Source organism: Metarhizium album, assembly GCF_000804445.1.
Source record: "Metarhizium album ARSEF 1941 chromosome Unknown scaffold_3, whole genome shotgun sequence".
In the NCBI taxonomy this organism is placed as follows: Eukaryota; Fungi; Ascomycota; class Sordariomycetes; order Hypocreales; family Clavicipitaceae; genus Metarhizium; species Metarhizium album.
The window spans coordinates 950328-976222 of record NW_024467577.1 but is presented as its reverse complement, the minus strand read 5'-3'; the positions used below and the strand labels follow the sequence as shown (position 1 = coordinate 976222).

The window sequence follows — 25895 nt, the reverse complement described above, 5'->3', positions numbered from 1 at the left end:
CATGGAAGTTGGACCTCCGTCGGGGCCGGCAAAATTCTACATAATTACGGAACAGGAACGGCTGAGCCCGGCTGTACAACTGGTAGACACGTGGGCAGCCTAGGTCTGTTGTTGGCTAGGTAAGTAGGTACTTACAGCCCACTGTAAGTACCAGGACCGACCCCCTCTCCCAGGGGCCGAGGAGCAGACTGTTGGCCGCCAAACGTGAGTGCTATAATTTACTTACTGGCGCCAGCCACGGCCACAGCCCCTGCCTCCTTACGGCTGCCAATTGGCGGTGAGCGGTCGATACCTTGCACACCGCCGAGGTTCATGGCTGGCTGCAGGTACCGGGTGCCTTTGTCTGCAGGTTTTCGACCGTTCCGCCCCCGTCTCCATGTCGCCGGTCTGGAGACTAGCACCGGCTGCCCCTGTGGTGCCGCGCATGTCGTCCCAAGCCGAGCCTGGTGCCGCCACTGGCAAATCATCGTCACGACTCACGACTCACCACCTCCTGTTGCCTGCTCTTAGTGGCGCCCTTCCTCCGACCACAGCGCTGTGCGCGTAGTTCGTCCGACTTGCCTCTGAGCTTCTCGAGGCAGCTTTGCCACCGACCGGTTCTCCGACTGTGTGTATACGAAAAATGAAGGGCGAGGTAAGCATTGTGACACTGTCGTGAGCGGCCACTGTGCTCCCCCTTGCTGCGTCCGTCACTCAAGGGGCCTCGTCCTTCCATACCACCACGCTTCAATGTCCCCTGACCTCGCTCTCCCTGCTTTCGCCGCCTGTTGCGGAACTAGGCCTCGGCTAATCGCTTTGGCAATAGATTCTTCACCTTCACCTGGGCCAGGCCGGTGTCCAGCTGGGTAACTCTGCTTGGGAGCTGTACGTTGCCGTCCGAGTAGATATATGCTGTCTAGTATCTACACTCTGTTCTGGCCGGTGGAAGCAGTGTTTCTAACAAGTGTCGATGCAGCTACCTTCTCGAACATGCCCTTGGTCCCGATGGACGGCCTGACCCAAACGCCAAGGATGTGGGCGACCCAGGTGCTTTCGAGGCTTTCTTCACCGAGACTAGCAATGGCAAACACGTTCCTCGGTCCATCTTCATGGATCTTGACCCCTCTCCCATTGACGAGATCCGAACCGGGCCCTACCGCCAGCTCTTCCACCCCGAACTGTTGATCAGCGGAACGGAGGATGCGGCCAACAACTATGCCCGTGGTCACTACACCATTGGAAAGGAAATGGTTGACACTGTCATGGACCGTGTTCGCCGCGTTACGGGTGAGTACACACAACCCAAGTCCGACTCTTCCTTATTCATCCAATGTGGGCGGTGGGGTTCTGTCGCTTCCATGGGTGTAATAATGGCTTTTGATATTAATTTTGAGTTCACTTGGATAGACAACTGCAGCTCCCTTCAGGGGTTCCTGATCTTCCACTCCTTTGGAGGCGGCACCGGCTCTGGCTTCGGCGCTCTTATGCTCGAGCGCCTGGCCACCGAGTACGGCAAGAAGACCAAGCTCGAGTTCGCCGTCTACCCTTCTCCTCGCACCAACACTTCTGTTGTTGAGCCATACAATGCTGTCCTCTCCACCCACAGCACCATTGAGAACTCTGACTGCACTTTCCTAGTCGATAATGAAGCGGTCTACGATATTTGTCGCCGCAACCTGGATATCACCCGGCCCTCGCACGAGCACCTCAACCGTTTGATCGCGCAGGTTGTGAGCTCCATTACTTGCTCCCTGCGTTTTGACGGTGCCCTCAATGTCGATCTCAACGAGTTCCAGACCAACTTGGTTCCTTACCCGCGTATCCATTACCCATTGATCAGCTACGCCCCCGTTGTTTCCGCTTCCAAGAGCAAACATGAGAGCTTCAAGGTTGCTGACCTCACCTTCCAGTGTATGCAATAGCCCACAAACCAGCAAACCTTTCAATTCTGCCATTGAACCCGTGAGATTTGGTACTGACATGGCCGGAACAGGCTTCGAGCCCAACAACCAGATGGTTGTCTGCGACCCTCGCAACGGCAAGTACATGGCTGTCGCTCTCCTGTACCGCGGCGATGTTGTTCCCCGCGACTGTACCGCCGCCGTTGCACAGGTCAAGACCAAGGCCTCCTTTAACTTGGTGGAGTGGTGTCCAACTGGCTTCAAGCTCGGAATCAACTACCAGAAGCCCATGGCCGTCCCCGCCCCGGCCGAGGACGGCGCGCTTGCCTCCGTCGAGCGATCCGTCTCCATGCTCTCCAACACTACCGCCATTGCCGAGGCCTGGTCTCGGCTTGACCACAAGTTCGACCTCATGCACAGCAAGCGTGCCTTCGTGCACTGGTATGTTGGTGAGGGCATGGAGGAGGGTGAGTTCACGGAAGCTCGTGAGGACCTGGCAGCCCTAGAGAAGGATTACGAAGAGGTTGGCGCCGATAGTGTCGAGGCAGAGGAGGAGCTCGAGTACTGAGGGCACTGATGCATTCACCATGTTTCTGCCTCCTGACAAAGCTGGAAACCTGGCTTGTTTCTGAGATTTCGGGCTGTCGAGCAGTCAAATCTCCTAGTGTACTTGGTGTGTGTCCTTTGTTGAACGGAAATTTTTACCCTTCCACGGCCTAGGTATCAAGCCAAGATTGGTGTGAGCAAAGTAATGACGGGAATTGCTCGAATGAATATAGGATCCTCTGGGAAATGGGGAAAAAAGGCCTTTTTTCCATCTATTAACTGAACGCCATGCCGTATATATAGGCACTGGCACTCCGCCGCGTTTGCATGGTAGGTAGGCGAAATTGATGTTGCGATACTCTCTCGACTTGTTTACTCTTGCACCTCTTTGATCCATGTTTTAGATTGCTCGGGACGCGGAATTCTTCATGCTGTATTTCCACCAACACGAAACATTTGCGCCCTCCAGGCCAGCGGGCTGGGGTGCATGGCAGGGCCAACCGTATCCAGAAAGATGACGACTTTCAAGATTGAAGTGGGAGAAAAGTAAAATAAAGTTAAAGATCAGGCACAACCTCCTATAGAGACTTCTTTCACCACTGCGCTGCTCTGCTTGCCGCTCGGCTCTTAGGCCTGCCCTTGCCCCTTCTACCAAGTTTCAAATCCTTGTGTCTTCCATCCTTGGACGACGCGCGATTCCCCTCAAACACGACCTTTTGTTTCGACGTGCCGTTGGCGCCGGAGCTGCCTGATTTCTTGCGGTGCAGAAAGGCTCCCGCGCGGCCGAGGAGCCTGTTTACTCGTCCGGCGGCAGCTTGTTGCTCGGGCGTCATTTTCGGCGTATACTTTGTGTTGCGGGCCTTGCTGTGGGCCGCGACGGCCTTTGCCTGGGCGCGTTCCTGTGTGCGGGCAGTCTTGCGAGGGTCCTTGGCTCTGGTGACGCGGAGTTTGCGGGGGAGCATGGGGGGATATGCCTTGCCGTCGGAAAGGAGAGCGGCCTCGACGTCGTTTGCGTCCTGTGAAAGCCTAGTTCAGTGAGGAGCAAAAAGGGGATAGAGGGGGCAAAATCAAGGGAGCTCACGTAGAATTGGACGTATGCGAATCCCTTGCCGACCCTGGTCTTGGAATCACGAACGACACGCACATTTTCAACCTTGCCCGTCTTGCTGAACGTTCTCCAGAGGCCTTCTTCGACGTCGGACGGAAGCTTGGTGCGCTTCTTCTCAACCTTTTCGCCGTCCTCGTTGGTACTGACGACCGTTTCGTCATCGACGAAGCCCAAGTTGCCGACGAATATGCACCGGCGGTGGTCTGTTGGACTGGGGTGTGCAACGTTGTCTACGCGAATGTGGCGGCCGAGGACTTCGGTGCCGTTGAGCCTGGAGGCGACGAGTCTGGCGGCAGCCGGGGTGGAGAAGACGGCGTAGGCGTTGGTGGACTTGGTCGTGGCTCCCATGAGAGACTTTGTGATGTAGGCTGCTCTTTTGGGCATGGAGCCCGTAGAGAAGGCGACAGATCGGAAGCGAATGGATTCCATTTTTTGAGTGGGCAGATCGTGAGGATCCAGGGCAGACGAGAGGTGGGCGATGAGGGTCTTCTTGGCAGCTTTGGAGGAAATGGCTTCCGTTGAGACGTTGGCAAGAAAGACTGTTCGCGACGCCTTTTCGAGGTCTGAGTCTGTAGATTCTTGTGCCACGGTTTCATGGACCGGAATCACGTCGTCTTCGCCCGCATCGTTCTCCTCGTCTGCTTTTCGTCGCTTGTCTGGTGGTTCCTCTCTGTCACCCTTTGTCAAATTGACCATGTACTTCGCTTCCAGGTCGTCGTCGTCATCCTTTCTTTTTCGTTTCCGCTCACGTCTGGGTCGATTCCCAACTTCCCCCGCCCCAGAAGCTCGGTCTTCAACTTCGGCCATGGCAATATCCCCCTCTTTTTCTACCACGTCTTCATCATTTTCGTCCTCGCACTCCTCACCACCACTGTCCTCATTACTTGATGATTGGTCTTCGACATCCTCGTCGTCGTCATAGTCTAATTCTTCGCCAGTTTCTGACGACTCCTCGTCATCCTCCGCCGCGTCATCGTCTTCGCTGTTTTCAGTTTCGGCTGCTGACTCGGGGGCTTCGCGAGCCTTCGGCTCCAGCAACGCAGAGTACCGAGACGTCGAGGGAGCTTGGACAGGTCCCGACTATGAGGCGTCAGTCTCAACGAAACTGTCCTAGACAAGGAAGGAAAATGCGTCAAAACGTGTTTGTACGTACACTGCTGGCAAACAAGGCGTCGAGGGTGGGGTCAATTGCTTTGGACGAAGCCTGCAGCACTGAACTTCTGAGATTTGTTAGTGATGATAATCATTGGCAAAGGAACAGCAAGAAAGACAAGAAGATGATCAATTGCAGCTTCGGCATACTTTTTCCTCATATTTCGGGCTTATTGACTGTGCCGCCAATGTGTCGACTGGGTTTTTTTATTTGCTATGGGTCGGTCCGCAGGCTTTCGGTTGCGACCTTGTCTGTTGCGAGAAAAAAATATCGATAAATATGCCCCAAAATTCGGGACGTGGGACACCCCCAAGTCGGAAGAGCAAATGCACTTGCGGCCAAAGGAGGTCAGGTGGGGCTATAGCCTGAGCCACCAGCCAGAGCCTTGCGGCCGGAAGAATGCGTCATTGGCTTCAGGCTCGCGGCTGGCCGCTCGAGGCCCTCATGACCCTCATTGTGCCGCAACTCACCGCCGGAAGGCCCCACCATTTGCCTGCCCGCTGTTGGGTGCTACCGTACGGAGTATGCAACTATGCGCTGTACTCATAAATGCCATCCATTGACAATGTGCAGCAATCAAATCAAATGGGGCAGGTGTGAGATGGCAGCCCGCCAACAGCCTGCTTGCTTGCCACCCAGGTGCCGTCGCCCGCCGCTGTAGCCCCAGGCTCCCCCTGTACGCACTAGACGCCGCACACCAACTGCTCTATTCCGTCCCCCCGTCCCGAGTACTCACAGGTCGCAGTTTCTTTACCCAGAGCCGGAACTGTCACAGACGCCGATTCTGCGCCAAAGCCGCCCGCCTCTCTCGATCCATGCCTTCCCCCCCCCCCCCAAATACTACGATTGCTCTGTGAATGGTTCTTCTACATCTTGTTTGCGCCGTCTTTGCCATTTGCCAATTCCATTGCGAGGCGGGCTCGACCACGTTGCCGACTGCAGACTCTGCCGCATCACACACCGGTCCTCTTTTACCTGTCGGACCTTGGGCTCGTGTAGTAGGACCTAGATTCTGCTCGCGTCGTCGCACACTCCGTCGTTTCGTCCGGGCAGGACTGTAGTTTTGGTCCCGCTCCTCTCAAAATCCGTCGGAAGCACACTCTGAACGCGATCGAACGTCCACCGAACGGGCCCGAGAAGTCATGGTGGCCACCACCTCTGTGCGCGGCACCCTGACGCCTCCGGGGCCGGGCGAACCTGATGTTGAGGACAGCAATGTTTCTAGTCCTCTGACTGAAGTTGAATACGGCGAGGCTAATGACGAGGATATTGGGCACATGCATATGGGCGCCCGCAGCAATGACGCCGACGACTCCAATGCCAGCGGGGATGACCAGCCTGAGGCCGACACCAAGAACGGCGCATCTGACTCCGAAAGCGCTCTGTCCGACGCCCATTCTGTCGATCATTCAGAGGCCAATGATACCGAGGCCGAAACAGAGAGGCTCTACGACACACCGCGAAACCGACGACGACGAGACGTGGTAGTTGACCAGTACAACCAAGGCCAGACCTTCGAACACACGCCTAGCAAGCTACGAAGCGCCTCCAGGTTGATTGACGATAATGATAATAACCGCGACGACGAGTCGCTGTCGGCCGACGATGCGTCAGTGGCCTCTGGCGACGATTCTCCTACGAAGCCCTTCGCCAGCAAAAACACTAGTGCCGACGGCGAGGGCAAACGAGACTTGCAAGAGCGGAAAAGAAAGCGTTCGCCTATGGGAGACCAGTCCGAGTCAGATCAGCCGCTAAGAAAGCGACTGACTTCACTCGGAGCCGCCGAGACTGGTGCGGATGGGGATGCCTCCATTGACGACGACGATACAACGCCGGCCATTTTTCCCAGTGGGGACCTATCTCTCGGCGAAGAAGACGATGTTTCTGCGGAAAATCAAGATGCACCCACCGACGGTGAGCGCCCGGAGAAGGGGACTCGAGTCTCCAAAAAAATTACGCGAATCGGCTCGAAGAGCAAGGGCGGCTCGGGTGATATTTCTCCCAGTGATACGCCAGGTCCCGATACCAACGGAGAACAAATTGACATTGCGGAAGATGAAGATGCGGAACAAAGGAATCAAGACGTCGAGGTCGATGCAGACGAGGCTGATTTGGCGGCCAAAAGCATCGAAGAGGGTAGGTACCAATTGAGCTTTGCTGTCCACTCCAAATTTGGCCATCTCGTTATTAATCATGTTGTAGCCGAGAAAAAGAATGCCGCTTTCAAGGATTGGTCTCATATCGAGGAAATGTTCTGCTTATTTAGAGACAGGTTTGTCCTCTCCTGTGCACTGAGCGCTCACGATAACTAACTGACCTGGTCCTAGACTATACAAAGACCGTCTACAAAGACTCGAGGAGGAAGAGCAGTCATTACTTGCACCCGTTCCGACTCACCCTGAGTATCTCAATATGAAGCAATGCCTAGATGACCGATTCGACAAGAGAGTACGAGAGATAAACCACGAACTCGTCTTTCGAATAGAGGCCCACGAACGACGTGCTGTGGCGGTACGAGCCCAAGTTTGGAGCCAGTATTTCCAAGCCGTTCGAGAAAAACGCGAGGCGGTACTGGAATCACTCAACCGCCAATGGTACGAGGTTCAAACGGCGAGAAGGACTGCCCATAGCCTCCCAGATTATGGGCTACTATTTCCCAAAGATCCCGTGCAACGAGTACGAAACGCCGTTGCGTACAACACAGAAGTCTCGACTTTGGCTGGGATTGCCAAATATGAGGGTTTCCCTGCCGGTCCTGAACTGAAAGGGGCCTCGGTAGCAGAGGTGGACGCTGATTTTGCCGCCATCGAGGTAAGTACATCACCACTCAACATCCACCACCGCCTGCCAACTGCTCGAGTCACATCTAACTATCTTTTCAACTATAGCAAGTCCGACGGAGCAGGCAAAAAAGTGTGGCTCAACTGAGAGACGATTATCCGAACCCTACGTTTAGTCGTCTTGGTCCGGCAGGCGAGCAATTCATCAAGGACACGCCTTGGGCGAACCCTAATCACTCATCTCACAAAGCGCACCAGAAACTGGGAATACATAGTGATGGCCGGCAAACAGTCGCCTCAGTTAGTCGGCCAAATCATTTTGCAATACAGGCGCCAAATGCGTCTGCAGAGATGAAAACTATGCCTGATAGCCAGGCGCCAATCCGCAAGTCACCTGCAGTCCTGCATCATATGTCCGAATCACCGGAGCTATCACGGTCCGTACTTAGCCCAGCGGCACACCAGATGAAGCGAGTTGCAAGCATACCAAACATGGGAAGGAGCTCAAAAGCTGCAGCCGTATAGGCACTCAGCCCTTGGACGTAGTTTGGGGAAGAGGGGAAGGGGGGCGGCCTTGCTTTTCAATCGGACTTGTGCCTGCGAACTGCTTTCAGACGGATAAATGATACCCAGAACATTATAACGACTTTAGTTTGGTACATATGGTGTTTTTATTTCTTTGGACAAAACTTGACATGAACCAGACCCGAGTCGGCAAAAGTTTTGCATGGGCGGCGCGGCTACTTGCATTTGTTGTTCGGATGGATGATTGTGATTACAAAAGTCAGCGCCTTGGGGACAGTTTAGAACTGTACAAATGGAACTACACTACTGCTTTTTGTTTTATCCATACATGGTACGTAAAGATGGTAGTGTCTCCGGCTATTGTACAAAATCGTGGCCTCTTGTCATTGAAGGCGTCGGAGGTTAGCAAAGTAGCTGCATCAAGACAGTCTTACACTTGTGCATTCGCACATAGTAATTTCAATTTCCCGGCTCTCTTTCTTGCCATGAAACCGTTGACAATTATCAACCCGGATTGCGAATTTTCGTCGCGAGGTTGGCGGCACGCGTGATTTATATTTTGTGGTATAAAATGCCACAATTTTCATCTTGCGGCCACCTGCTTTTGCGGCGCATCAGGAACTTTAACATCGTCGAAATCGTCTTGTCCGACAGCCTTTAGTGTGTACCAATCTATTTTGACCGGTCAGATGCCTGATGCTGGACGACGCAACGGGCGGGCCAAACAATTCCTTACATATACCTCCTACGACGGCGAGGAGGCCCAGGCCAGTGAATGCGTTCTTGAACAAGTAAGGACGGCGCGCGCGGATAAGCGCCGGGCCCTGTCGATACCGCCGATCGTAGTATGTTGAGTGTCCGCTGCATCAGATGCTGGGTCAGAACACAGTTTGTAACGGGGCATGGACGATTTATCCGGAGAGATTGCTCACCCAGCCATGATAGTTTGGAGTGAATCTTCAGAAGGCCGGCGAGGATTCAAGGCGCTTCAGGGGGCCCTCGGTGGAGCGGAATAGATTGTAGACACAATCGACAATGTACTTGGCTTCGCAAAATGTCCCGAGTTGCGAGTGACCATGATCCGACATCTGGAGGTTGAGAGTGCCGTGCCGGTTCATTGTCGGCTAAATGCACCCTGACGTACAGGGGAGCTTGAACTGAGGTCAGGCGCGACGGCATCAGACAAGAGAAGATTGAAGCTGGGGCTCCTTGACAGGGGTGGGTCAATCCGCGTCTCACGTCTGGTTGTTGCCAAAACCTTGACTGCATCTCCAACCCCCAGGCACTTAACTATATTCCAGGCGACATCGCGGCAGCGTAGTGGCACGACTTTTGCTTGAGAGCCAACTTCACTCGCGGTACAACAGTCAACGACTAGAATACAGTGCGCATAGGGTATGGAAGTCGCCTCACGGCGTCCGAGAGCACAATCGAGCCCACGCCCACGTAGCGCCGTTTCGTCGCACGACATCTCACAAACGGGCACCTTCACCAGAGCCGGGCTTGAGGACTAATCCCACCTCTGCGCAGAAACACCGAACGACGGCGCGAGGCTGCGGCCGAAAGACATTGCAATAATGAGCTCCAACCTGTCCGTGCCCGAGCAGATCCGCCAGCTCAATGACGCGAGAAAGCTGGTTCTGGGGGATGTCAAGTACTACCCTAATGTGGTCAGAGGCCTTCTTCCAATCATTGGACCCAATGCGCATATCGAATTGCGACGATGGGGAGCGGAATTCCTGGCCGAGGCCTTTTCAACGCCTGCACTCCCCAACGGAGAGAAGGAAACGATGCAGCTCTATGTTCTGGCAACGGTAGAGTCTCTTTTACAGAATGAGAGAGAAGACCCGCAAGTGCTGCGGAGTGTTATTCTGGCGGCGGCGAGCATTTATCCGCTCGCTTTGCGGTGGATGTCAGTCAGACGAGCCCCTCGATGTCGAGATGTCGACGCGGAATAGCCTTGAGAGTATGGACTAATCGATGACACCTTGCAGTATAAATAACGGATACGACACGGTTACGTGGGATAAGATGTTGAGCATCAAGCAGAAAATATTGCGAGTGTGGGAGGATGCTGTCCCAACAGTAAGGATTAGCTGCATTAAGTTCGCCCAGAGGGTGGTTCTTGCGCAGACTGTCTCAACGGGGGCAGAGTTTCGAGTGCGTATTGTCTCTTACGTTTTTTTGAGCCCATCGACACACAACTGATATGGACTTTAGCACGCTGGCACTCTTGACGTCTCACTGGACAAGGTTCCTCCCAGTCATCAGTCACTCGATCCTAGAAACCTCGAGGCTGAAGCGTCAGGTCTTCTAGATCGCATACTCGGCGTTTTACAGGAGAGCACGTCAGTACGATGGAAACCTATATCCTACATATGAGGCTAACTCGAGTACAGCGATGCTCTTGTTATTGATGCGACGCTAAACAGCCTGTCAATTCTCGTACGGACCAGACCCACGACGTCAAGCCGAATTATCAACGCATTACTTGGCTTCAACCCTCTTCAATTGGCCAACTCGCCCTTGACGCCGAGAAGTAAAGTCATGATCAAGTCCATGGAGAAGACCGCCAGATTACTGCTGCTCCATCTCACTAAGCGAGATCCCCACAACCCTATTGTACCAAGAATACACCAGCATGTTGAACGTACGATGCACATGGTAATGGAGGTTCTGGACGATTCCGGTAGGAACCGGCCACTGGAAGCGCAACAGCACGATGGCTTGGACGCCAAACGCCAGCAAGTAACCGAGTCTTATGTACCACGAATTCCGTCCCTCGGCTCTGGGCCACACAGCTTGGCTGATGTCTTTACTCTTGTCGGCCATGACGGTCTGAAGTCATTCGACTTGTCACAAGTCCCAGCGGCCTTGGTAGCGAAAGTCGCGGTCACAGCACTGTCACGTCTAGACCCTCAATTACTGTTAAAGGCTGTTGACGGAGTGCGCGGACGGCTCACTACCCTTGCTAATGCACCTGCTCCGGAACTGAACCCCAATACTGCACCTCTTGGTGTTGACGACGACGACGACGACGACTATGAACCCGATTTCTATCAGGCAGAAGATACAGAGCAAATTCTGAACAAGCTAGACGGAGCATCACCGTCCCTTCCCACTGAGCTGACAGCTCTGGACAGTACACTGGCACTCACATCTTTCAGCTTGCCTCAGCCTCCTCAACTTACACCAGAGATGGCGCTTAGCGCCGGAAGTGGAACAGTAGCAAAGGTGGTCGAACTGATGAAGTCATTGGACGAGCCCGCGGCAAAGAAGAACAAGGCTGGGTTTATCCGCCTGGCAGCAAGCTCAGGGAGCAAGGACGCTTGGATGACGATACTGACTCGACTTGCCACACGGTCCACCACTGGATTAGATGAAGTCTCGGTCAAGGGTGAAGGAGAGGAATCGTCGCGGCAGCCGACTCTGAGCAACACTATTCGCGAAGTTATATACAACTACGTTATGGAGGATTTCCGAAAACATATTGATGTCGCCGTGTCATGGCTCTGCGAGGAATGGTACAATGACAAAATGCAATCTCGACTGGGGGGCGATTATCCCAAGAACTACGACAAAAATACATTGCGCCTGATAAACGGATTTCTTCCCTATCTACATCCGCAAGATAAAGTTTTGACGAGGTTTCTGAGCGAAATTCCAGAGTTGAATCGCGCCATGCTGTCGAGAGTCAAAGACATGTGCCGGGACCCTAGCGTTACGCAATTAGCTTTGACGAGTTTGCTGTATTTGGCCATGATGCGGCCACCTGTGAAAGAAATGGCTCTCGATACTGTTCAAGACATCTGGACAGAGTGTACGTTGGTTTTTTTTTTTTTTTTTTGGCCCATCTTTCTTCTCTCCTTACTTGCTAACGACTTTCGATATAGTTGAGGATGCCAGGCCAATCGCGGGCAAGTACCTGTCCAAGTATCGCCCTGGATTCGTGGAGGCGGCCGAAGCCAAGACGACCAGAGACGGTGCTGGTGCTGGCTTGGAATTTTCAGGAACAGCGATTGCGACTTGAGAAGATGTTCGAAAGACGTTTGCCTTTGTGATTTTTGGTCGTACGCAATGGGAATCCTGGTCGGCCCCTCGAGAGCCTGGAATTGTTCTTGGGAAAGAAGCTCGCACAGACGACGTTGCAAATCTTTTTGTGGTATCAAATGAGGCATTTCACAGGCGTTCACTTGGGGAGGGAGACAAGCACCTTGAGATTCTGGATGTTAACCCATCAATAATGAGTTTGACACTTGACAGGTTCTGTCCCCGGAGGCTGGTTGGTAAAGGCAATTAGATGCACAAAGAGTCGACAGAGGACATGGGAAGGAAGCAGGGAGAGAACATCAGAGGCGCGGTTGAGACTCAAGAAGCGGCTCGTATATTTATTGATGGGGCTCGTGATAATCAAGAGAAATGGGTCTGATGGCCCGGCCGACTTGGGACATGACTGCCCAGGTATGTTTGCCGATGTCTGCGGCTTTGTGCGTGTCAGCCTCGTCGCATACAAGTAACTACATGACACCACACGTGAAGGCCGCTAGGCTACTGGTGGAAGCGACGCACAGAGACTCACCCTGACACCGACACGGACCACGGGCGCTCACGCTCTCGCCTACGCTCACTTGAGTTGACACACACAGACCGAGCTGGTTGCCCTGCCCTGCCCTGCCCAGGACGTACGTACAGGGCACCAGGCACTCATCAATGATTGGAATGGATGCGGTTTGAGCATTGATCGAGGGACAGGAACTGGAATTGGGTTTGCGCCACCCACAATGCATGGCCACGGCAAGCTAGCTCTAGCGGTGGCAAGCTGTTGTCCCGGACCCGCCCAGGAGCCCGGGATCCCGGGATCAGGACAAGGTGTCTTGCATTATGTGCGTGCGGCGCCCCTGGTAATAACAATAACAGTACGGAGTACGTAGTGAGAAAGAGGTCGAGACAAAGAGCTCGGACGGAACGGAGGGCCAGCCGCAGGTACTCGAGTACCTTGGGTACCTGCAAGAGCTAGTAGCATGCAACAAGTAGCTCACAGACGATTTTAATGTTGTTTCCACGGGCTTCCGTCTCTGTCTTGCGTCCTCGGCCCAAACAATACAGTCACTCCAGAGTCGAGCGTCGACGCAATGGAGCGAGGGATACCGGATTTCTGCGGCCAGATGCTGCATGCACAGAGTGACCCCCCCTCGTACGGTGATGCGGCTGCGTAAGGTAGCGTCATTGTTTGAAATGAGAGGGTCCAGAATCCAGATGTCCAGAGTCCGGGGCCCCTTTGGTCCCTTTGGTTCCTTTGGTCTTTGACGGCGGCTTGACCACACATGTGCACACAACACGCTCCTCCAGAATCGACTTCTTCCTGTCATTGCCATTCCGCTGGCCTGCCCGTCCGCGACTCCAAGCGTAGATTATACGATGTCAGTGCTGTGACAGCCAGACAAGACACTCCACTCGCGTCCACTGGCCCACGGACCGGTCAATCACTCGAGTCTCGAGCCGGCGTCTTGCAACGAGACGCGAGACGCAACCCACGAGACACGGCGACTGGTGCGCTCGACTGCTTTCTTGGCTTTGCGCAATGCTCAGGAAGCGCCTCCATAAACGAGAATTCGCTATCCATCGAGACTCTGGGACCGGTACGATGAATCCCCCTATTCTCTTTGTACATTCGCCCTATGGAGCGCAGAGCCCGAACCTGAAGTTGCATTCACGCCTCCGGGGCCGGGCCTTCTTTAGAGTGTCACTTCACTACGTACTTCTTACACATGTAGAGTCTAAAGTCTTGTCTCGGCTTGTCACCCTCGCATCAGTCAGCCTCAGTTCTGCCTCCTCGCAAAGGGGACGGACGTCGACCCGGCTTCGAGCACCAGCACGCTTTGCTTTTGCTTTTGCCTTGCCCTCACTTCCTCTGCGTTTTTCCCTTTCGCTTTTCCTTTTTTTTTTTTCTCCTATTCCCGTTTTCCTTTTTTTTTTTCAAACAAAAAAAAGAAAAAAAGAAAAAAAGAAAAAGAAAAAGAAAAAGATTCAAAAAACTCCATGCGTGTCAAAGGGCAAAACGAAACGACCTTCGCAATTGCTGATTCGTACGTGCCATTTCGCAGCTTCGAAATCTGCACATGACGAAGCACAGCTGGATGCTTCCTCGGCAAAGACTCTTGCGCCAGCGTCGACCGGCACTATAAACAGTATGACGACGCCACGATCGGCAAGCAACGCTGCAAAACACGCTCTTGCGAGATCAGCCACAATTCGCAGCGTTCCCAGCCTCGACGGCTCCGAGTCCAGTCCCGACAGCAAACGCAGTGCCCTTTCCAGCAGCGTCAATTCCACCGCCGGCACCGCCGCAACCATGCCGGGCGTAGACGCTCAACAAGACAAGACGCCTTTGACGACCAGGTCAAGGCAGGACGGCGGGGCTGACACGGCGATTTCAAGATGGCATGGCAATGGTGTACGGGCCGTTGAGCCGTCCCTCCCACACGATCCATCGACGTTGTCCGAAGAGGTAGACAATGGACAATGGGACTCAACAATCGGGAAAGCTGGACTCGGAAAGACGGGACGCGTCATTAATAAGCTTGTCAGCGACAATGACGCCTTGAAGCGAGACATTCAGATCGAGCGATTACGAGCAGAGGAGGCCAAGCAGGCTGCCAAATTGCTAGAAGACAAGATGGAACGAATGGTGAACGAGTACGAGGGTCGACTGCTAGAAGCAAATGTAACAAAGACGCTATTGGCTCGGAAAGAACGTCAGGTAGAGTCGCTGACGGGTGCGGTGGAACTCGAGAAGAGGAAAACACAAGCCGCAACGACGAGCGAGAGAAGCTGGAAAGACGAACTGGACCGGGTGAAGAACGAGTCAAAGGTCCGCGTGGACGAGGCAACGAGCTATGCGCAGTTGATGGAGGGGCGGTATAACGCAATCTCCTCTCACTGGCGAGATCAAGGCGAGGAAGTCAAGCGTGCAATGACCAAGATCAAGGGAGAAATCACAACCATTGTCGACGAACGGAAGTCTGACGACGACAAGATCACCACATTGCGAGACTTGTGCGAACAACAAGACAACAATATCAAGGAACTACGGCGGGAAAAGGAAAAGATTGCTCGGCTATTTGAGGAGTATAAGAGGACTCAGGAAGAGGACTTGAAAGACATCAAAACCAACGCGAAGAAGAGAGAAGTGGAACAAGAAAAGCAACTAGAAGAGGCGAGAGAAGCCCTGCATAAGCTGAAATGGGCCTTGAACGTCAAGGAGAACGTAAAGGGCGCACAATAAAGGAACAATGACTTTTTTCTCGACAACAACTACTCGACGGGTCGTTGCTGATACCCCATCAACAAACGAAATTGGCTACAGTACTGCTTTTAACATTCCGACATGAAGATTCTACTACGGCTTCAGGAGCATGCATTCCGACATAAGATTCTACTACGGCTTCGGGAGCATGCATTCCGACATGAGGATTCTACTACGGCTTCGGGAGCATCGCATGCATTTCTAGCATCTAAAACAATACCACGCCTTCTCTCTTCGAGTTGCAGTATTCGCTTTAGATCGTCAGCTTGGGTCTTCAAAGGAGAGAAGCGCTCTCTCTCCAGGGCCAATCGCACCGCGTACCATGCCTCGCTTTTTACACCTATGCTCGCATATATGTCACCACCAGCATGGATTAACACACGTCAACAAAAAGCTGACCATTACGAAATAAGATATGATGCCGCCCGCGGCCTCTGTCCCCGATAAATCTATAAAGAGGGGGGAAATTATAATGTGGCGCTTGGCGGCGTATTTGATCACTGTTTTTCTTGCCTTTGGATCTATTGTTCTTGACACTTCTTGACACATTTTATCGACCGGATGCATGCAAGAACTATTTGGCATCATACTTATGGATTTGACTCATGCGAGTCTTGGCTTTTTGTACCACCTACACTATTTTTCAGGACACGTGCTTTTGTGAAAGGAGAGAGGAGTGCATACAGTAGGAATAGCGGGCGGCAGCGTCGATGATTCAACAGACATGGGATGGCATGTAATGTCCTTTTTCTTTAATTCCTTTCTGAACTTTCGTTGGAAAATACGCCAGATACCCCCTGTCTTATCATCAGTCAATTGCTCACCAAGTAAGTGCGTGGGCTTTTTTTCGGTAGCACTTACCGTGATCTGTTTCCGAATTCGACGTGGTGCGAGTTGGTCTGTGTATCAGGCAGGAGCAGCTGGCGGGCAGGTGACGGGCAGGTGACGGGCAGGTGACGGGCAGGTGACGGGCAGGTAGCAGCGTCTGTCTCTATTTGATATACTAGGTAAACACGATTCTGTTTCCCTCGCCTGTCTTTCTTTTCTTCTTCCATGTTCATGCAGCTGCAGCGACGAGAACAAGACTGCGACGTGCCGTCTTCGTTTTCCGCCCAACAGGTGAGTTCCCAAGCTGCATTAGAAGGATGCCCATGCTGACTCTATGGATATATGCCACAAGGGACGCAATAGAGTCCGCAGCTCATGTTTCCGTCTCTTCTTGTTGTACTGTTTCTCTCTTCTTTGCAAGCTTTTCGCTGGCTTCCCCCGTCCTCTGTACTACGTACCTACCTAGGTACCCTATAGGCAACAAGGTACTCAGCTGAACCGCGAACATTGTTTGTTGCCTCTGGTCCATCTGCTAACTTAAAGTATGGGTAAGTGAGACTTGGCCGTTGATTCGTTAGGCAAAATACTCCCGAATAAATACATCGAATCTGGTTCTGATGATATACTCGCCATGACTGTCAGCTGTTGTTGCAACCTACATCCAAGGTCCCAGAGCAACCCATTTTAGTTGGTAAGGCCAGCAGTTTTATATCTTGCGGGTTAGATAGAGCCACTGTCGTGATCTTTTCATTCAAGCTCATCACTCTGTCGTACGGTTTCACTCTGTTGCGTCCAGTTTTGTTGACACACAATGATAGCCGAAACAGAACCCCCCTTGCACTACCAGCCAAACGTGGCAAGGTGATACCATGGATTATTTAGCTTTGGTCGAATTTTATATTGCCTCAAATCCCCCTTTGAAGCGGAGTGGCGTCAAACGGATCATGAACTGGGTCGAAGATTGGAACGCGCAGGCAAGTTGCCGTTATTGGACTTTGATGATACATCTTCTCAAGCGAAAGCTGACCGAGAGCAGAACGAGCGTATTTTGGAAATCCTCTATGAACCTGAAGTCCCATGGTTCAAGGTTCTGACACCTACTCAATGGAAAGCTGAAGTTACCGACGTGATTGAAGGTTATTTGTCGAAACTCGTAGCCGAATACCGCGTCGCCGACGGCGCCTCGGGTGACCCTGCCAGCGGGCTCCTAGTTGACATCGTACCTCCTTCAGAAATCACTACTTGGGCGGCAATTTCAGCATCGAAAGAAGGCTATGAGAAAGATTTTGATAATTACAGATACCCATTCGAGATGCAATCATTATTGTACAAGCGGACATGGACTGGGTTGGTGAAGGAGAAGGCGTATACGATTAACACATTCTTTAAATTCCACGATGGATGGCGTCAGTTGGGCTTTCCTGACTCCTTGGAAAGTCTTGAGCAGCTGCTTGGCTGCTATATATCTCACAACGCAGGAGGGACGATGCTTTACATCGGCACAAGCACAGGTGAACATGCTATCACGAATGCAGTCAACATTCTGAACAATCTCTTGGAGTGCGCAGTGAGTACTTGATATGAGAAGTCAGAGGTGAGGCTATACAACTGATTTCTTTCTTTTTAGACAGCAATATCCGGCCACCTACATCATCTTATCCACAACGAGAGGGAAGGCAAAGCAAAGTTTGTCTACAGGTGTCTGTCTCATGTCGGTCTTCTGCCAACCACATACGCCTCCGGCCAGGACATTCAAATTGAACGCCGTTTGCTAAAATCGGCTGTGACTATTAGGATTGCTGAAAAAAATAAAAATGCCTGGGTAGCAGATCGGACAACTTATTCCTACAAGCAAGGCATTCGTCTAAATGCTACCAAGCCGTTTAGCGCATTCACTGGCTATAGGTACAAATGCAAAGAAGCTAGCGCCATCTCAAATCTCTTCAGAGAAGCAGAAAGGCTCATCCTTAAACATGAACAAACAGAACAGCTTGGCCCAGGTTCCGATCCTTCTACAGCATGTGAAGGCGATTCTGCGTCTTTATGCATGGGCACACAACCTACAGAAGAAGCTTCATCTTATGAGTCGCTTCTAGACACCAATGTAGCTAATCGTCCTTCGCCTCGATTATCCTCCCAGGGTATCTCTAATGATTTTTCAAGGTCAGAGGACCTCATTTGCTTTGACGAGGCTGTTAGCTGCCCCCAAGGAAACTCGCCCAGCATAAACCAGCCAAGCCTCTTGGATGACTGCCAGCCCTCCGAACTCATGAAACTGCCACCAATGTCTTTTGTGAGCATGGCACCATCATCACAGGTAACACATACTCGGTCAAGCACAAGCCTTGTTTCCTCGTTAGCTATGTTACTAATGATTACAATCAGACTTTGCCAAGGTCTCGGACTCATTGTGCTGTTCCACCTAGAGGATATGGCATTGCGAAGAACATGAGCACAAGCAGCCGTCCACCTGTGGAAGGAGAAGCAGCAAGACTTTTGGAAGAGCGCATCAAATCCTTGGCATCCATGATGCAGTTTGCCCCTGGCCGTGGCACAATTCGCCTCAAGTTTGGTCGATTTTATGGAGTAAATTTTGGCCCAGCTAAAATTTGGGTTGAAAGCGGTCCATGCTGGAAAACGGAACAGTGTCTTGATGATTTAGAGCAGGCGACGCCATCTGGCAACCTGCGATTTTCGCCAGTGCTATCTACAATTGGACCGGATGCTGACGCAATAGTCGGAACATCAACACCAATACCGATGTGGACAGACCCAATTATTCAGGTCATGTTTCAGATTACGTGCACCTTCCAAGGGGATACGTTCTTTGTAGAAATCAACGCGGATACATTCCATTATACGTGTCGAGGACCAACCGTTGAGCTAGATTATGTCCTGGTCCACTGCCCTCAACATCCATGGGATATGAAGGTGTGTGGAGATAGTTCCAAGAACTTGGATTCGTCAGAAATCCATCAAGTTTTTGGCCAGATCATTGTGAACTCTCTTCGATGTCTGTAGGTTGACATGAATGGATGCTTTGTATGCCACGGCGAGCTACTGACCTTTCCTTCTAGTCCGGCTCCGAATGGGATTATAACACTCGAGCTCACTGCAAATGAGAAACTGGGACTTGTAATCGAGGGAGTCGCGATACGCCATGTGGCAACATATTCACATGCTCATACAAAGGATAGCAATCTGTCTGTGGTAATGACGCAGAAGCTATCGCCCGGTGATGAACGGGACAAGCGTCGACGATGGAGTTTTCCTAAAAGCCAGGACGACTCTAACCCCAAAATGTGGTTTGAGGCATACCTAACCTCAGCAGGATTGGAGACGAGTATGCAAGAAAACCTCGGACTTTCTGTAGGTGGCAGACCATCCTGGAGTTCTGAAGATGTTTCATCCCAAGGTTTTTTCTTCAGCCTATATGGGCCAGCTTTAAAAATGCTTGCAAGCCTAGATACGGTCGGACAACACAATGACAATGGACAACTAAGTAAACATGGACTGACCTTTGGCGACCATATCGCAGCGGAGGTGGCGCGAAAAGGCGAGTTCAAGTTTTGGTGACTTTGCGGGGGATACGGAAAGGGGAGGTATTTTTGCCAGACACAATGAGGATTGACGCGGGCAGATGGCTGAATGACGCAGACGCAACTTTTGCCAGTTAGCTGCAATCAAGAGAATCGAGAAGACGGATGTCGGCAGGCTGTGCGCACATGACAACGTGACAAGATGACGGGTCAGTAGAAGGGAAGCCGCTATGCCGGAGTGAGGTTGGCCAAGGCTCGAATCGGATGTAAAGTGTACATGTGAGCCTTTCAAAGGGCCAAGGCTTCGCTGCTGTTCAACAGCTGCGGCCGATTCAGTACGGGCATCATGCCATCACCACACCATGACCATGATCATGATTCTGCCACGGCTGTTTGTGCTACTCGGGCTGCTGCGACTCGGGAGCGGCGGTGTTGGTTGTGCGACTGAACAAGGTCATGACGCAGACGCCGGGGCTGCCGCCAACAGCATCTGCTTGTGCTTGCATGGCGGCAGAGCGACTGAGCCGAGAAGACGCTCGCAGGGTTGACGCAAAGGTGGAAGCCGCAGGCATCAACTTCCGCAAGAAGCACCCGCCGAGGCTGGACAGAGGATGTGTCGTTGTCGGCGGCTCCGGCGAGAAACGCGCCCGTCTCGCCGCTCCAATGGTCTCATCATCTCATGCATCTCTTTGGAGTCTGTTGGCTTGCATTGACTGACTCCAAGTCCTGTTGGAGCTCAAACCATCCTGGACCTCTTGGATGGCGGAACACAGCCATGGGCGATTCGGCTGGTCGACATTCGGCCTCGGTCGCCCGCCGAGTGCACCGGCTCCGGACGAGCATCCCGAGTACCGTTTGCGCAGGCGAACGCTACACGGCTGTTCTACCGGCGCTGCTCGACGGTCAACGTGGCCGGGACGGCAAACTCAATGGCGCCGGCCATTTTGGAGATTACAACGAACAAATGTGCGTGTCATGAGGGAGATGATGATGGTCTTGGACGGACTCGACGCCTTTGGTGGCCCCGTCAGCCAAGGCCCAAGGCTGGTGCCGTCGCCGTTCGCCGTCGCCGCTGCGTGACTCGCCTAGGCCGTGGTCGGCCGAAATCGAGGGGAAGCTGGTGGTTGGTGTTTTGCAAGTTGCCCAGGCAAGTCCCGTGCGTCCCTTCGCCGAGTCCGTGGACGGCGGCGGCGGCTGACTCCGAGCCCGGATTGAACTGAGCTCCAGGCAGCACCATCAACCAACCAGCAGCCTGTGTGGTCTGTGCACCAGCACCAGCTCTTGCTTTCCCGTGCCTTCCCCAGGACCCGAGCCGCCCCACCCTCCCCATATTTTTAAGTCTCTCGACCGTTGACGTGCGTGCAATGCATGCACGGCCACAGCCACAGGCCCCTTGCAGTTATCAGCTATCAGCCATCATCTGTCAAGATGCCCGGCGCTCGTCCTCCGCGTCCTCATCCATCTCGCTCCCTCGTCCTCCTTTTAATCCCATCTCCCTCGACCTCCTTTTTAATCGCGATGCAATTCTCGTCTTCTTGCTGACCACCAGAACCTCGGCTGCTCCAAGACACCTCCGCACGCGGCACGCCATCCTACGAGGACGCACTGTCAAAGATGGGCCTCGGAATTCTCGAAGCCCGTGGCCACGCAAGAGTTCCCGGTACCACAAGATACTTTGACGACCCCAACCGTCCACATGAGGCCACCGAAACCGACCAGCGCTTGAAATCCGACCCGGCTTCCTCCATCATCCTCGTACGTTCCACCTCCCCGCATCCTCCCAGTCGTCGACATCACTCTGCTCTGCAAATGCCCCCCCCCCGGCGCCTCAGACTGCAGGCCAAGGCTAATCCTGCAACGCGCACAGGTTCCTCAACCCTCTGATGACCCCAACGATCCCCTAAATTGGCCGTTGTGGAAGCGTGATGTGATCACCTTCACCCTGTGCTTCGCTGCCGTCTTGGCCACGGCTCTCGGCGCCATTCTGGCTTCAAATACTCTCGTCATTTCCGCCTACTTCAGCGCCAATCTCCCCGACACCGCCGCGTTAACGGGCTACTATCTGCTCGGTGCCGGCTGTGCCGCCATCTTCTTCGTTCCCTCCGGCCGCATATGGGGCAAGCGGCATCTGTTCCTGATTGGCATCGTCTTTGTCGTGTTTTCCAGCGCTTGGGGTGGTGCTACCGGCAACCTCCCCCCAAGGCCTGCGGATGCTCCCTTCGGTCAGTCGCACGATCAAAAAACCCATTACAAGAGCCTTGCCGCGGCCCGCGCCTTCCAGGGCGTCGGCGCGGCCCCCTTCGAGTCTTTGCTCAACGCCGCTGTCGGCGACCTGTACTGCGTCCACCAGCGTGGCGTCCGCATGGCCTTCACCAACCTCGCCGTCTTTGGCGGTGCTTTCTTCACCCCTGTCGTCGTTGGCAAAATTACACACACCCTCGGTTGGCAATGGACCTTCTACCTGGTTGCCATCTTCTCGGCTGTCACCTTCCCTGCCGTCTTCCTCTTCTGCCCCGAGACTGCCTACAGACGCGAGTCGAGGCTCAACATTGACAGCGTGGTCGAGGAGGAGAAACTGAATCCTTCTACCAGTCCGCCCAGATCTGCGGCTCCCCAAACTGCCGAACCTCCTCGCACCCCTGGCTTTGTCCTCTTTCCGAAATCGTCAGCGATGCAGCCAATTGGCCACGCCAACACGCCGCCCAAATCCTTTGTCGAATCAATGTCACTGTTCGACGGCAGGAAGACACACGAGCGCTACTGGGTATTGTTTCTGCGGCCCTTCCCCCTCATCTTGAACCCTGCCTTCGTCTGGGGCTGCCTCATCCAGGGTGCCATGATTGGATGGACCATATTCATTGGCGTCGTCATTGCTGTCGTCTTTATTGGGCCACCGTTCTTCTGGGGTGAGGAGAGGGCCGGCTACACTTACACGGCGCCGTTTGTGGGAGCCCTGTTGGGTTTTGCTGTTTCCGGTCTCTTGGCCGATTCGACTGCCAAGGCCCTTACCAAGCGCAACAGGGGCATCTACGAGCCCGAGTTCCGACTGTTCCTCGTCATCCCTATGCTCATCGCGGCAGGTGTTGGGTTGTACGGATTTGGCATCACATCCAATGACCTGCTGTCGGGCAGGTACTCGTACACTGTCCCGTTGGTCTTCTTTGGCTTCGAAGTCGGGGGCATGGTCATTGGCACCGTTGCCAGCTCGCTGTACATTGTGGACGCGTACCGTCAGTCCTGCCCACGACATTGGGAACCCCCATCCGTCTGCTCCAAAACTGACACTCCATCATAGGCGACTTGACGATCGAGGGCTTCACACTGATGATCATCTTCAAGAACATTTTCAGTTTCATTCTGACATTTTACGCCTACGACTGGGTTATCGGCGGCGGGTTCCGGACCGTTTTCCTCACCGTGGCCTCTATCCAGATGGGCATTTGCTTGCTCAGCATCCCGCTGTGTGAGTATCGTCACCGTCGTCCTCAGCACCTTGGCTGTCGTTCTGACTCGAGCAGACTTTTTTGGGAAGCGAATTAGAGCCTTCTATGCTCGCAACGACCTTTTGTCCTTGACTCGTCTTCGGTAATCCTAATGTCTCGCACTAAAGTGTCGTTTCTTTAATCTGTTCTAGGGAAACCAGAACGAGGTTTGATGTCGGATTAATGGGGAAGGAGTTGGGTGCCGGTAATACCAGTGATTTTTTACGCATGCGCGGCAAGGATATCATGGCGTGAATTAGAGGCTTGCAACGGCGTCGTCTTACTATATAGCTCGTAATCAATCAAGCATTATAATCATTGTGGCTTACGGCCCCGTTGAAGTCTGGTCGAGTGTCAGCCGGATTATTCAGCATGGGAAGTTGGACCGGAACCTTGGGAGTCAACATTCGGGTGGGTAATGACGGTGGACCGGCCAATGTCCGCATATTTTTGTCCAATTATCCAATCATGTGGTACCTGACTATGTAAAACTCTCCAGGCACCGTGTCGCCCTTGACCGGGGGGCCTCGCTTTCCATGCGTTCGGCGTTGGCTGTGAAAACATTTTACATCATGGACAGCTGAATTATGTAAATAGTAGTCATTTGATGCCAAACATTCCAGCACTTTGCTGTATCCTGCCGCAATCCAAATGTCCCGAGGCCGAAATATACGAACAAGGGGTGAATATGGCCAAATAAGACACTAGTGGCTCTTGATGCCAGCAGTCTCGGGACCATGGTAAGCCCGAGCCAGCGTGGACTTTTTGACGAGGCGGAGACCGCCCAAGAGCATCAGGGCGGCCTGGATGCCGAAGATGACTACGAGGGTGACGAGAGCGCCGATGGCGCCGGCGACGGGCTTCGAGACGCCATTGTCAGGAGAGTCCTTGGCCGGGGCGGAAGAGCCGTTGCCGCCAGTGGCGGAGTTGGCTGCACAAGTGCCGCTGGTGCCGCCGCAGAGAGCGCACCAGTGCTTCGTGTCGGTGACGGCGAAGTTGCTCATGCCCGACTTGAAGTCGCTCCAGGAGAGCGCGGTCCTGTCCTGGCCGAAGAGGGGGAAGGTCCTGAGTTCGCTGTGGGCGGCAGTACCATTGGCGAAGAGGAATCGGACCTTGATTTCGTTGGCGCTGGGCTTGGCGGCGGTGCTAGTGGTGAAGAGCTCGAAAGTCATGGACGAGGCGTAGTCGACAATGCCGTAGAAGTCCCGGCTGACCGTGGGCAGTTGTGCGAGGCCAAAGAAGGCCATGAAGGTGCCGTAGGCGCCGAACTGGACATTGAGTTTGGCCGTCTCCTCTGCACCGTCGACAATGGCCTGCAGAGCATCCAGGACCTGACCAGCGAGGACGGAACCAGCAATGGCACGGACAGGCTCGCTGGCATTATAGGCGAGATTCCATTCATGGATGGAGGCAAGATTGAAGAGGAGGCCAAAGGTTCGGTTGTCAATGAGATTGCTGGAGGGAATAGAGGAGTTGTGAATCTTGGCAGCGTTGATGTAATCCCAAACTTGTATTCTGTTAGCACACATGTATCATACTCTTGGCCACCGTCTGGGTGAGAAACGCTCGGGGCACGCACTAGTGTAGGCGTTTTTGAAATTCGCAGCATCCCTGGTATAGGTGGTGTTGATAACCGGCAGAAGGCTCTGGTACAAGTCCAAGGACTCGTCATAAGTGCCCTGGTAGTCGGAGGAGGCGAAATAGGCATTGGAACTCTTGACGCCGTTGTCGCAGTCACTAGCTCCCTGGAGCCAGCCCTGATTCTCAGCCTTATTTGCCGTTGCCGCGTTGCCGATAGCATTGACGGGAATATACTGATATCCGCCAAGGGGAGCCTCGATCCTGGTTCCGTTGGCAAGAGTCTCGCTTTGACCGGTGGGAGGGTACAGCCCTTGCAGGAAAGTCACGGCCGAGTTGTACAGAACGGCATCCTCGGGTGCTGTGGCTGACAGCTGAGACAGGATGGGGTTGTTGCTGCTGACGCCGGCAATGCGGACTGAGGCGTCATTCTGGACGTAACGCTTGCGGTAGAAGGACCCGGACGAGTGAACCTCTTCGGCTCCGAGAGCAGTCAGGTTCACGGGAGCCCAGGCCTTGGCGGTGCGATCACCGTGGCGGTGGAAAATGTAAACACCCAAGACGCGCTCCTCGCCGGCCGAGACAAGCGCAGCGGCGACGGCGGCCGACAAGGCAATCGAAAGCTTGGATGGCATTGCTGTCTGGGCGGCCTTCTCGGTCGGAGTCTGGAGTCTGGACGCTCGGGTGTGGTGGGTGGTGAAGCACCGGTAAGGAGATGAACGTCTCGGTTGCCAAAGGTTTGGTGAAGTCCAGCCAAGGACTCACAGCAGACAATGAATGGACAGAGGATGGCCGAGCACGGGTCTTCAGCAGAGATCAAGACGAAAATCCAAAGCCGGTGTTTTGACGAGCTCCTGGCGGGGAAAACTCGTTATATACGGAGCAGCTTCAGACTGGAAACAGGTTGACGGGCAGAGAGGGTTGCACTTGCCCCGCCATCACCATCAACAAACATCATCCTTCGTTCGACTCCGGCTCGCTCCCCCACCCAGCATTGCAGCGCAGCTTTTACAGGATTCTGACCTCGTCTCTCACCTCGTGCAGCGCACATGTGGAAAACCACTACCCATTCGTCTTGGGTTTTGCGCAAATACATGTCCAAATGATATTCGCTCCCATGCCCACCCTCGAGGGCAGTCATGGGCAACCTTTACCGGCTTGAAGGACTCA

The 25895-nt window shown here is 53.5% G+C and overlaps 8 protein-coding genes across 8 annotated transcripts; 6 read left to right on the top strand and 2 right to left on the bottom strand.

The window, feature by feature from the left end:
* Positions 1-622: 622 nt before the first annotated feature.
* MAM_02056 (alpha-tubulin) lies at positions 623-2448 on the top strand (the record flags this gene model as incomplete). Its single annotated transcript, XM_040820855.1, has 5 exons — positions 623-634; positions 830-864; positions 956-1266; positions 1387-1890; positions 1973-2448. The coding sequence occupies 5 exons, from the start codon at positions 623-625 to the stop codon at positions 2446-2448; spliced, it is 1338 nt and encodes a 445-aa protein (XP_040681198.1).
* Positions 2449-3019: 571 nt separating this feature from the next.
* MAM_02055 (nucleolar protein 12) lies at positions 3020-4847 on the bottom strand (the record flags this gene model as incomplete). Its single annotated transcript, XM_040820854.1, has 4 exons — positions 3020-3442; positions 3508-4614; positions 4688-4754; positions 4837-4847. 4 exons carry the CDS (start codon positions 4845-4847, stop codon positions 3020-3022), a joined length of 1608 nt encoding a protein of 535 aa, XP_040681197.1.
* Positions 4848-5829: 982 nt separating this feature from the next.
* MAM_02054 (Sds3-like protein) lies at positions 5830-7615 on the top strand (the record flags this gene model as incomplete). Its single annotated transcript, XM_040820853.1, has 4 exons — positions 5830-6823; positions 6890-6959; positions 7015-7498; positions 7580-7615. 4 exons carry the CDS (start codon positions 5830-5832, stop codon positions 7613-7615), a joined length of 1584 nt encoding a protein of 527 aa, XP_040681196.1.
* Positions 7616-9569: 1954 nt separating this feature from the next.
* On the top strand, positions 9570-12022 carry MAM_02053 (mRNA cleavage and polyadenylation specificity factor complex subunit; the record flags this gene model as incomplete). Its single annotated transcript, XM_040820852.1, has 5 exons — positions 9570-9904; positions 9987-10152; positions 10213-10340; positions 10392-11812; positions 11886-12022. 5 exons carry the CDS (start codon positions 9570-9572, stop codon positions 12020-12022), a joined length of 2187 nt encoding a protein of 728 aa, XP_040681195.1.
* A 2160-nt stretch (positions 12023-14182) lies between these two features.
* On the top strand, positions 14183-15277 carry MAM_02052 (uncharacterized protein; the record flags this gene model as incomplete). Its single annotated transcript, XM_040820851.1, has 1 exon — positions 14183-15277. The coding sequence occupies one exon, from the start codon at positions 14183-14185 to the stop codon at positions 15275-15277; it is 1095 nt and encodes a 364-aa protein (XP_040681194.1).
* A 1660-nt stretch (positions 15278-16937) lies between these two features.
* Positions 16938-19147, top strand: MAM_02051 (uncharacterized protein; the record flags this gene model as incomplete). The annotated part of the gene is made up of 4 exons (XM_040820850.1): positions 16938-16987; positions 17087-17693; positions 17754-18443; positions 18512-19147. The coding sequence occupies 4 exons, from the start codon at positions 16938-16940 to the stop codon at positions 19145-19147; spliced, it is 1983 nt and encodes a 660-aa protein (XP_040681193.1).
* Positions 19148-21279: 2132 nt separating this feature from the next.
* On the top strand, positions 21280-23254 carry MAM_02050 (Major facilitator superfamily domain, general substrate transporter; the record flags this gene model as incomplete). Its single annotated transcript, XM_040820849.1, has 4 exons — positions 21280-21420; positions 21533-22895; positions 22961-23128; positions 23184-23254. The coding sequence occupies 4 exons, from the start codon at positions 21280-21282 to the stop codon at positions 23252-23254; spliced, it is 1743 nt and encodes a 580-aa protein (XP_040681192.1).
* A 597-nt stretch (positions 23255-23851) lies between these two features.
* Positions 23852-25360, bottom strand: MAM_02049 (Histidine phosphatase superfamily, clade-2; the record flags this gene model as incomplete). The annotated part of the gene is made up of 2 exons (XM_040820848.1): positions 23852-24654; positions 24727-25360. The coding sequence occupies 2 exons, from the start codon at positions 25358-25360 to the stop codon at positions 23852-23854; spliced, it is 1437 nt and encodes a 478-aa protein (XP_040681191.1).
* Positions 25361-25895: the final 535 nt, after the last annotated feature.